General features: G+C 38.7%; 1 protein-coding gene across 1 annotated transcript in view; it reads left to right on the top strand.

The window, feature by feature from the left end:
* The window catches only part of Pla2g4a (phospholipase A2 group IVA), a 127457-nt gene extending 115376 nt beyond the window's left edge, over positions 1–12081 (top strand). Inside the window, exons 16-18 of the mRNA XM_076831495.1 lie at positions 942–1137; positions 2622–2779; positions 11574–12081. Of these exons, the coding sequence (XP_076687610.1) occupies positions 942–1137; positions 2622–2779; positions 11574–11705 (486 nt within the window). The 3' untranslated portion in view covers positions 11706–12081. The remainder of the gene's footprint in view (positions 1–941; positions 1138–2621; positions 2780–11573) is intronic.
* Positions 12082–12491: the final 410 nt, after the last annotated feature.

Genomic DNA, 12491 nt, shown 5'->3' with positions numbered 1-12491 from the left:
CATGTCCAAGGTCACAGAGCTTGCATTTGGACTAAGGCCTCTGACCCCAGAACCTGTAGTTTACACTATGATATTCTGCTCCTTACTTCTCTCTCTACCCCTGAAGCTGCACATAAATGGAAATGAGTTCCATTCACCACATCTCTCCATATTGGTTTATGTTCTCCAAGTTTAAATATATATATTTTTTCTTTCTTAGGCACTAAGTCAGCTAAGACAACCTAACCTCAAATCTACATTTCTCACAAACATGCATTTCTTGGTCAGGCTACATGTGAACAACTGCAGATCAGCTATGGTGGCTCTGCCCATGTGCCTTCTCTTCCTGGTGGGGAAGAACCATCCTCTGATAGGAAGGTGCTGAGGTGTGTGGTATCATGCAACCTGCCACACCTTTGATGAAGCTCAGGAAGCTCTGTCAGGTCCACTCTTGGCCATGACACATGTGATAGCAACATGATCAGGCCAGAAGCTCAAATTCTTTTTCATAAACAAAAGGAAAAAAAGCTGATTTAGAGAGAGTCAAATATTTTTATGGGCATAAAATGAATTAATTTTTAATTTTTTTAATACTGAGATGGAGATGATATAGGTTTAAAATCCAGTAACAGAGGTATCTGCATTCTATATCATTAGACTTTTTCTTAACTCCTAAGGGTTAAAAAAATCATTTAAATGGTTATAAGTACTCTAAATCCATTATGTATACACATATATATATGTATATATGTGTTTGTGTACATATATAAATATAATTATCAATACTGAGTTTGCTTGTAGAGTAATTTTATAGATTTTTGAGATTCATGGGCTTCTTGAAGGCAGGATGTATATATCCTGGTGAAGAGCACTCTGCTAGCAGATAGTAGACCCCTAAGGAATATGGAATGATGAAGACTGAGAATGAGAATTCCCAATGCATCTTTCTCTTTTCCCCATAGGAACTTCTACTTGCAGAAAAGTGGGCTAAAATGAACAAACTCCCCTTTCCAAAGATTGATCCTTATGTGTTTGATCGGGAAGGACTGAAGGAGTGTTACGTCTTTAAACCCAAGAATCCTGATGTGGAGAAAGATTGCCCGACTATCATCCACTTCGTTCTGGCCAACATCAACTTCAGAAAGTACAAGGCTCCAGGTATCCTTGCAATAATAATATATTTCCTAAAACAGAAAACAGAAATCTGGCAGGAGAACAAGACTGCTATTAAGCTAATATTAAGCTGTTTCACAATGGCCCTGTTCTACCAGCTGTTTCAACAATGAGTGCATCTCTTACTTTGTTAAACAGCTACCATCTCGAGACCGCAAGTACCTTTTTTTCCCCTGAAGGTCACTCAAAGATGTAGAAACTGGAGCATTGATTGACTAGCTCAGCAAAAATCTTTGAGACTTTATTCCAAGACTTTGGAAGATGCAGCTTCTGGTCAGTTCATGTCCTTGTCATAGTGATGTTAAATACTTTTCATATCACCTTCATGAGAGAGATCTTATTTCAGAAAAAAATAATGCAGAAAATTCTAAGTGACCACAAAATCAATGTCATCTAACAACAAGAAATGGCTAGCAAATTCAGGTCGCCATGTTTTATTTCATGGAAAATGAGAATCAAGATCAAAGAATAACTGTTTTGTTTGACCACATCCAGAGTAGTCTTTGACCTTCTCTGTATCCTAGAAAACAATAATTAACAAAAGCAGATCTACAGATTGATAAACAAGATGCTTAAGGTCTTAAAAATAATCATAATATTTTAGGACCACAAAAGGTAGTTTTTCATTTTGTGAATGGAAAGATAAAACACAGGGAAGAGGGATAAGAGAAACCTGGAGAAGCTGGTCTTTTCTAAATTTCTCATGGAGAAAAAGGATCATTAGGGGTGGAGTTTGTTGTGAGATATACCTTGTCGTGGAAGAGCAACTGGCTGGTATTTTTGGTTTTAAAGTAGTGGAGCACTTGAAACCTAAAGAATCATCTCTGTCAATCCTCAAGTGAGCAGTTGGCGTGTGTGAGGCCAACTTATAGTCGGATCTCTGTGGCTTAAAGATAGTGGATAACATTTTGGTTTGTGCTCTCCCATGAGATGATTCTGAGAAAAGAGTTCAATTATAAGTTATTCAGAAGGAAGTGGGGAAGTGATAGAGGGAAGAAAGGCAGACGACAGACCATGTGCTAGTAAACTAGATACCACACAGGGGAACTTGACCTTCCTGGGAAGGTCTAGGAAATTAAATAGAACCTATGCCCCAGAATCATACTTCCTCCAGGCATGAGAGCATCGGTGTTTATAGATCAACTCCCTAGAGTCTTTGGTTCACTGCTGCCCAGGGCAGAGTGTTATTTGTCAGGAGCTCCAGTCTGATGGTAGTGGGCAAAGCAGCCTTCCACACTTTCAGAGAGGAAGAAAAACCCGAGGCACAAAAACACAGAGACTGGCAGTTAGAAGGCATCTGTTCTTAACACACAGAAATGATTAATTTAGGGATATTACAGATTACGTGGCCTCTGTGGAGCCTCCCCATTGCTATCTTCACGGCTCTTAGTATGTATTATTCCCTGGGTTTTAGAGATGTTTTATACTTTTCAAAATAATGCCATCTGTAACTGTTCTCTGACATTTAGGTGTTCCAAGAGAAACCAAGGAAGAGAAAGAAATAGCAGACTTTGATATTTTTGATGACCCTGAATCACCCTTTTCAACCTTCAACTTTCAATATCCAAATCAAGCATTCAAAAGGCTGCATGATCTGATGCACTTCAATACCCTGAACAACATCGATGTAAGTATCTCCTTGTGACTGTTGGTAATGTCAACCTGTTTTTCATGTCACGTGAATACAGCAATACCTCATTATAGTTAATCAAAAAGAAAAATAAGGTTCATGAATGACTACTCAAAATTTGACACTTACTCCTCATGAATTATTTTACTAATCTCCAGAAGAACCCTACAAATTTTACCAGATTAATACCTCCAAATTACCAGAGTCTACGTTTTATACTCTTATTTGAATGAATGATGGTTAATACACGTCTTCTTTCCCAAAGTATCCAGGGTATTCAACACATGATAAGATAAATTATAAGGAATAAAAATGATGAAAAGGAACTAGGAGAGTAGGAAAGTGCCTGCAATCAGGAGTATAATGAATCTGCAAAGATATCATGAATTTTAATGAATATATTCATGCTTTTAAATGGTTGATTTTTGTGGATCTCAGGAATGTAAGCAAATGTAATAGCCTGCCCCATTTTTCAGGCCTTGAGATAGCAAATGTGCTTTGCTTTAGAAACTCTAGAAACAAGCTGTTCTTTTCAGTATAAATCATTCCTATCACCAGCACATCTGCTGCTAAAATTTTGTGTCTGGTAAGATTCTTCAGTGTAGAACTCACCATTTAGGAGTGCTATTGTGTAATGGAGATCACTGGCTCCTCGTCCTAAATCATAGTGTCTGATTAACAATTATCAGTTGTGAAATCTCAAGTCTGTTGGCCTCTTAGGTTTCATACATTAGTTAAAAAAAAAAAAGGAATAAAAGTAAAAGGAGAGAAATTAAATGGAGAGAGAAAGGCATCCTGTGTTGAGTCAGTGTGAATGGCCAGAGGAACTCATAGTGTGTGCGTAAGTGTTCTGTTTATATGAATTTAACTAGATTTTGTGAGCTAATGGAACTCTGGCGCATCTAGTTAGCTTGATTATTGAGTTTGCCCTGAGACTACTAATGATAAAGTGTGTGCCATTGTGGTAACTGTATCAGAATGTTTATGAATCATTCTTTAATTTTTATAAATGAGTGAAATGTTTCCCAATAAGCATCAGTTTCTACAACCCTAAAATTCTTTCTTTTCAGTCTGTATATGCAAATTTATGATTAATGTGAAACATTTTAATCAAAATTTATAGCATTAACCGTTTTCTTAACATTAACATATTTCTTCCTCCTTTTAAGAAATCTTACAGTGGACATCTGAAAGCCTCGTGCTGCATTATTTCTGTAGCAGCAGTGAGAATTAAAGACTATTAAGGAAGGAATCAGTATTTTAATCAATGACATCAAACTGATGTATTTTATAAAACCCCATGGTACTAAAAGAGAAGAAAGCCAAGGAGTTATATCACAGTAATCCTATTTTACCAGTGTGAATCCAGTAAAATCAAAAGTATATGTTCTTAGGGATAAATGTATTAAATTTGATAAGTCATCCTAGAAATGGAAAGAACTAGATTATAGGAATATATAAATATCCTATTGAACTTGGAAAACACACACATATGCACATACCTTAAATGACTGTTGTTTTCAATTCTGGTTAATATAAAACCTGCTAAACTGTTTGCTACAAGGAATGATACAGTTATAGTTTTCCATTTTACAAGAATTCTTCTAAGTAATTTTTGACACGCAGATGAAGAATTGAAAGCTTGAACAAAAATAGACTGAATTCCAAAATAATTCTCAACTTACAGCTTATCGAATGTTGATTTTTCACAAACTATTAACTAAACACTTATTTTTATTTTTTGGTACCAGGGATTGAATCCAGGGGCACTTAAACACTGATCCAAATCTCCAGCCCTTTTTTTCATTTTGAGGCAGGGTCTCGCTAAGTCGTTTAGGGCCTTACTGAGTTGCTGAAGCTGGCTTTGGATTTGGGTATCCTCCTACCTCTGCCTCCTGAGCTGCTGGGATTACATTTGTGCACCACCCTGCCCAGCAGCTAAACATTTTAAATTGCTTTACTAACGTTTTTGGAATGGCATGTACAGGGGAAGGTCATGGGATTTATATCATCTGTAAATCCTAGATGAGCTACTTGTGTAGCTTTGAATAAGCTAGGCAAACTCTTTGAGCCTCAGTTTCCTCATCTCTAAAGCAGGTGAAATAGGACCTACCCCAATAGCAGTAGTGAGTTTTTAATCAGGTGATGTGTGAACTGTCCTACAAACAGTGTCTGCTCAACAAATGGAAATCTTAGCTGTACACATCCATATTCTGTGTCCCTGAAGGTCTGATGTAAATATACCCCAAGACCTTTGCAAATGTTTAGAATTCACAAAGTAGACAAATTTGCACAGGTAATGACAGCTGAGGCAGGAAGAAATATATATTTTTTTCAAATGAATGAATGGAGGCTTTCTCCTAAATTCCATGACCATTGAGACGTATGTTCAAGTGATAACCCCCCTTGCTGTATGTATGTGTGTATGTGTGTTGTATTCAGGTAAAACTTTCCCTTTTTATTGACATTTTCTCTCTCCCTCCATACACTGTAACTGGAAAAAAAAATAAAATATCAGTAAGTGACAGTATATAAAAAGCATCAAACTTTTGCTGAGGTTTGGGTGCTGGGCGGTGTATCAGGTCCAGACGCCAGCCAGATCTCTCATGCCCACATCATATGAACAGAGCAGAGTACTGATTTATATTTCAGCAACACAGCACATGCTCTGTCAGGGTTGTTTGCAAATAGCAGACTCTCAGACTAATCACTTATTGGCCAATCCCAAGAAGACAGTTTTTGGCTTGTGCCTGTATCCACTGTGGCTTAACGTTTCCTCTTGGGTTTACTCTCTGACCTGAGTTGGCTTGGAAATCGCTGCCCTGAACCTCCACGCTCTTGTTGCTTCATTTTCCTGGGCCATCCTAGCTAGCGGGTATTGCCAACGACGCTCAGTTCCAGTTTATCTTTGGAGGATTGTGGCTCTGCTTTTGCTCACTTGGTGACAGTGTTCTGGGTTTCTTTTTAGCATTAGATTCCTGCACTTACTCAATCGTCCCAAATTCCTATCCAGTGAACTTCGCCTCAATGCTTTTACAATTACAGTGTCTCATGGTTTTTGGTTTCCTTGTTAAAAACTTAACGTATAGTGACTTATACTGGTAGACATGTGGTATGTGGGAGATGCAGAGGCTTTGGAGTCAGACCAAATTGGGTGTTTAGATCCTTTCCCCGCTGCCTTTTAGGTGGGGGATCTTGGGCGTGCTATTTAACCTTTCCCTTTCTTCATTTGTAAGGGGAAATGATGATACATACCTTAAGGATCAAGATGGGGCTTATGGGCTGGGACTGTAACTCAGTGGTAAATCACTTGCCTCGCTGTGTGAAGCACAGGGTTTGATCCTCAGCACCACATAAAAATAAATAAAGATATTGTGTGTCGATCTAAACTAAAAAACATTAAAAAAAAAAGATGGGGTTTAAGTGAAATAATAAAACTTAAGGACCTGTCATGTGATAAGCACTTGGGAAATTGAAGCAGTTAATATAATTGTGGCAATCATTATTGTTAGTGTCCATATTCTCTTCTGCTTTTAATTATAAAATTCAAACCCTTTTAAAACAGGGATAAGGCTTCTTTACTTTGTATCCTACAGAGATACTGATCACGACACCTGGCACCTAAGATAAATATGCCATACATTTTTCATGGTTGACTTACTGGGGGCAGCAAGGGTCCAGATACAAGGTGCTGTGGCTGGAGGTCAAGTTCCTCACCATGGGGAATCTACATGTTGTACCCTGGTCACATAGTGTGCCTGCACCCTCCACGTATATACCACCACCTTGGTCTGGAGGGAATATGACAGCTGAGACTTTTTTTTTTTAGGACCCATTGATTTAGCAATCACATGCTTTCCAGTCTCACTGGATCAACATGTTTAACTCAGTTGCAGCAATTCTAAGAACCCATGTCTCAGTTTATTCGGCATATACTGAGTATGTGTAAGATGAACTTTAAGACTGTGTTCTCAAATAATTTTACAAACTGTTAAGTAGTAGATGTTATTTAAAATGAGGGAAAGTACATATCCAGAAGTACTAGCACCTAATATTTAGTGATATTTCATCATCTTAATGAAAGTAGCTGGGTACCAGTCAAGGTTCTTGTCTTTTCAAAAATAATTTGGAAGTTTCTCATTACAAATGAGGCCCTAATATATTAGGCCTGTAGGGGCAGAAGTCTGTGATTCCTTTCCTGACCATAACAACGGGTGATAGCCGACACCCCTACACCAAAGAGAAGTTAACAAGAGAAAAGCCGAATCAATTTGTTTGATCCTAGTTTTACATGTCATGGGAACCTTCAGAATAAAGACTCGAAGACCCTGGGTGAACTCCCCATTTTGATTCCTAGGTTTCGTGAAGCGTGGACATCTGTGTAGAAATCTGTTTCTATAAAAAGGGCATGGACTAATGCTGACAGACTGAGCAGGGAAACCCAGCAAAGTCTGGTTCTTCTTGGCCTCTCCCAGCATTATTTTCTCCTAGTAGAGGTAGGCCCCATCTGAAGTGGGGTCCTGTGATCTACTCTCAGACCCAGGTAGGTAGAGACTTTCTTATGGCCAGCTCTAGACAGAAAGGCAGGGGGTGATTAGGCTTTCATGGCTTGCTTTGAGGAAAAGGAGTTCTAGTTCCTATAACCCACTTGGGAGGAATCCAGTCTCTATGACTTGCCTGGGTACAGTAGGCGGTGGAGACGGGAGCAGGAGACTGGAAGAGGAGAAGAATAGCTTGCTTCTGAGGCCTTCAACCTGGGGTCTTATTTTTGTGTGTTTGTGTGTGTTGGGGTGGAGTACTGGGGATCAAACTCAGGGGCATGCAACCTCTGAGCCACATCCCCAGCCTTAGTTTGTGTTTTATTTAGACATAGGGTCTCAATAAGTTGTTTAGTGCTTCGCTTTTGCTGAGGCTAACTTTGAACTTGTGATCTTCCTGCCTCAGCCTCCCAAGCTGCTAGGATTATAGGCCTGTGCTATGGCACCCGGCTGGGTTATTGTTATTAAGTTCCAACAGGTCCAACTAACACTATATGTGATCTCTTTGATCTCATTCGGTCATTAGTCCAACATGTGTTTATTGAGCATCTGCTCTGCTGGTTGATATTTTAGGTAGTAGGGATAGAGCAATACACAGCATTAAAAGAACAAGAAAAATTTTGAATGATTAGTATTAGGCAAATATTCCCCCCAAAAGGCTTATCAGTCAGAACTGCCTATGAAGACAGTGGTGTGTCGTGTGTGTGTGTGTGTGTGTGTGTGTGTGTGTGTGTGTGTGTTTGTGTGTGTTTGATTCACGGGTGAAGAAATTGAGTCATGGAGTATTTAAGCAGATTGCTGGAAATCATGATTGTGGGGAACTGAGACACCGTCAAAGGTCTTTTCTCACTTCTGAACAATCTGTCTTGCAAGTGGCCTTCTTTCCCAGTGTTCCTTGAATGTAGCCTCCTTTCCAGGCAGGCCAAGCAGTTCTGAGTGTCTCCTCCACAGCCACAGCCTTCCATCTGTGGCCTTGCTCTGCGATCATTCACTGGGAAAGCTCAGTCTGTCCTCCCTACTTTTATAAAACCCTGCCTGTCCTTCAGCCCCAATGTCATTGCCCTCTTGAATTATACCTTATTCTGTGTGATTCACCTTCAGGGTTCGTTTTCTGTGTATTTATCAATTTTGCATGAGCTAAGTATTAGGATCAAAAATGACAAGGTGAACATCCCTGCTTTCATGGCATTTCAGTTCCTTTAGGGAAGGCAGCCATTAGCTCGCCAATTCAGTCATTTAGATCAAAATATCTACTCGTATTTTCCTATATTAGTAATCTTTTGACGCTGTAAAGGTTTTATTTGGTTCTTAAATTAATTAAACCAACAGAACCATATTTGCTTCCATCAGAAATCTGCTATATTCACGAGTTCGAAAGTGGTCTGCGTGAGTGACGCTTCTGGGGTGTTTGCTGCCACTTGGGGCTCTGCATGGATTCCCTGGTGGAGGCAGGGATCCCAGCAGGACTATATTAGTATTTTTTTTTTTTTTTTTACTTTTCTATCAAAATATACCACAACTTTTTCTCTTGGGCTACATGTGTGTGTGTGTGTGTGTGTGTGTGTGTGTGAGAGAGAGAGAGAGAGAGATAGATACTGGGGAGAACAGGCAGACCATAATGTACGTCAGACAATGCTCCCCCATAGAGCTACACACCCACCCCTCATATTTTTTTCTATAGTAAAAACTCAGTATTTGCTTATGGATCATTTATAATCTCAACTCTTCTAATTTGTACACTTTGGTGGCAGAAAATCAATTTTCATGTTTTTTTTAACTTTTGATTATTTTTCTAATCTTCTATCTTTATTGTTGAAGATTCAAGGGAACTGGTTTGATGATAAGAAAGCTATGGAATGACACAAGTAAAAGATGACATGGGTCATGTCTAGGGACAGGCAGAGGGGATGGATAAGGTGAGATGTGAGAGCTATTATACTAGGGGATGATTTGGAATCTTAATGCATTTCATGGGAGAACGAAATAGGAAACTATATATAAATAATATAAGATGCCTATAGTCTAAATTTTAAAAATTGACATAGTGCTTTGTTTGGGTTCATCTAGTTGTACCAGGAAGCATTCCCAAAAAATTAAATTTAGCAATTTATCTAGTTTAATTTAGTTTTACATCACAGAATTACTAGTCTCAGGAATTGGGTTATGTTCTGCTGTAATCTTAAAAGCCTGTTTAATGGTTTCATAGTATTGATGTACCACCTAGTGGTAGAGTTTGTACTTGCATCTGCATGTTTTGGATTTTTTGGTGTTATAGATGTGTGTCTTCCTTTATAAGAATGACCCATTTACTAGCTGAGGTCCTATTATGGTAAATTCACTAGTTTGTGATATTGACATTGCTGATTTTTTAGTTGCTCTCACAAATTCATTATAAAGGAATTGACAGAAGTCAATTACTGTTGACCGAAGTCTTTTCTGTTTCAAAGCTTTCTAAGTGTTTGAAAAGTAAAGAGTTGATTTTTATTTTGCTTTATGATTCTGTGCAGTGAGGGTTGATGTTTCTCTGACCACTTTGAAAATTGGCCAATTGATAAACTTGCTGACATGGATCTCTAGAAAAAACAGATTCAGTTTGAAGGGCAGAATTGATTTGCTGACTAATAAGCTCACTCCATCTAATAAGCCCACTCTCTGTCCTCTACCTGATATGCTCATTGACTGTATTTCTTATAGCCTCACTTCTGATTTAGAGCTCCTAATTGTCAGTACATCATCAGACTAAAATTAGCAACAGGAATCCCCAGTACCAATAAATAAACACATACATAAATAAATCCCCCTGGACCTCACACAGCCAAGAAGTGATTGAGCATGGATGCCTTTGGCCAAGTCTCCTTCATGGGTCTGAAGTACATCCTGAAATCACAGAACTGGTTATGTCTCTCTCACTCAAGGGAAAGTAGGGTGAGCAAATACCTGCCTTACCTAAAAGACTCAATAAGATTTGAGCCCATGTTCCTCAAATGATTTTATGTTTTAGTTTTTTAAATGCATCTATAAGAATCGCATTTCTATGATTCATCCCTCTTTCTGGAATATAATTGCTGGCTGTTTGAAGTTGGAACACAGAGAGTCTTGATTGCTGGGCCAGATTTAAAGTCACAGAATGTCAATTACAAGTTAGCACCACTGAGGTCTCAGGTCCCTCTACCTCAGGCATTGGACCATGCTTGCCCAGTAAGCTTGTGGGGATTGAAGACTCTGTAGTACATGTCTTCAAGATGGGTCACACCCGCTCTGAAGGGGAAGAGGCCCTAGGTCCCAAGCCGCTCACACTTGCCAAGTATTCCTACCTGTGGTACAGGGCCGAAGCACATGGGGAGTGCTTTAGTATTGCTAAACAGTCCTTGGGGTAGAGAATAAAGGGACTTGTGGAATAACCCTTTGTCTTGCCTCTGTGTCTGGTGCCCTGAAAAGACTGTTTTGTTGATTGTTAAGATGAGTTCCTGCAGGGCTATCCAGGAACAAAGTTTCCTGATTTTCATAGGGTCCTACAACAGCAGTAGGGCCCTGTTTTCCAAAACCCCTTTCCATTGCTCTGAAATAAGTACTCCCATGAAATTCCAAAGTAGACAAGCTTCATACCAGCAATAGTATCATGATTACTGCTATAAATTCCTAGAGGCTGTATCGCCTGTTTTATTCTAGTCACCTCACTAATATGAGCATACATAAAGATCATTCTGAGTCAAAAATAGCTAAAGCATTTTTCATCAATGAAATGACAAAGTAGGGTGCTTCTTAACTAGAGGACACCCATGCTCTCTTAGTTTGTCTAGTTGAGAAGCAGGGCAATTTTTCAGCAATGCCTGTTCTCCCCACTAGGAGGCGTCTTACTTCCTTGTGATCACACATGCTCTCTTGTCAAAAACTACAAATATGGATTTAGTGATTGTTTACTTCCCTCACATCATCACCTTCCCTGTGAAGGACAGAACAATTACAAATTCATCATGTTACAAACACTTTGTTCTCAATTTCTTTAAAAAATCTGAAATGCTCTCTAGAGTATTTTTTGGTCTTGGGAACCTGGTGGAGGGGTATGGGAGTAGCTGGGTATAAGTCTAGTAAGAGTGACATGGATGGCAGTTGAATTCAAATATGTATGCATGACATGCATTTCTCTCATATTTATTAATGAATACTCCCCCCAAAATGATCAATTAGATTCTTATTTCAATCCCACTGATGGCCAGGGGAGTTCATTCTGTACCATTTGTCTCCATTTGCAGGTGATAAAAGATGCCATTGTTGAGAGCATTGAATACAGAAGACAGAATCCATCTCGCTGCTCTGTTTCCCTCAGTAACGTTGAGGCAAGAAAATTTTTCAACAAGGAGTTTTTAAGTAAACCTCAAGTATAGATGGAAAGGTCCGTGGTTTCTGATGCTACCATTTGAAATTCCATGGTAACTGGATTTAAAAGCACCGTACAGATAGAGACTGGCTGATACTCACAGTTGCAGTTATTGAGCTGCCTGAGAATGCTATTTCTATGAATTTGGTAGGTGGACAAATGATGTTGTTTATATACAAATATGCTTAGTGTCAGTTTCTGTTAGTTTGAATTTTCTGATGTCAATGTAGGGACATGTACCGGATTTTAAAACATTCCTCACCAACCTTTGTATGTGTGCTCTTTTTACAAATGTGGTTTTCTTTTTTAAGATATTTAAAAGTTTAGTAAGAAACACTGTCCATTGTTTGTGAATGTTATTCACTGACTAGAAATTTTTTTTCATGCCATGAGACAACACTATTTTTTATTTATATATGTATGTATACATATATCAAATAAATGCATTAGTATGCAAAATTAGCAAGATAACTGAGTTTTGTTATTTTTTGTCCATGTTTTTTATTGGTGCTCGATAGTTGTGCATAACAGTAGTATCTATTGTTATATCTTTGCACATGCACACAATATACACTATGAGTTAGTCAATATCATTCCCCAGTAGTTCCCCTTCCCCTACTTCCTCCCTCTTCCTGTTCCCTTTGCCCTACTCTACAGATCTCCCTCTGATTTTCATGATACTCTCCTGCCTCCACCCTTCTTTTCCTTTTGCTTCTCTAGCTTCCACATGTGAGAGAAAACATAATGGCCTTGACCCTCTTAGTTTGGCTTATAAAACTTCATATATATATGA

The sequence above is a fragment of the Callospermophilus lateralis genome, chromosome 13 (genome assembly GCF_048772815.1).
Source record: "Callospermophilus lateralis isolate mCalLat2 chromosome 13, mCalLat2.hap1, whole genome shotgun sequence".
Lineage (NCBI taxonomy): Eukaryota > Metazoa > Chordata > Mammalia > Rodentia > Sciuridae > Callospermophilus > Callospermophilus lateralis.
This window is presented reverse-complemented; position numbering and strand designations above follow the sequence as displayed.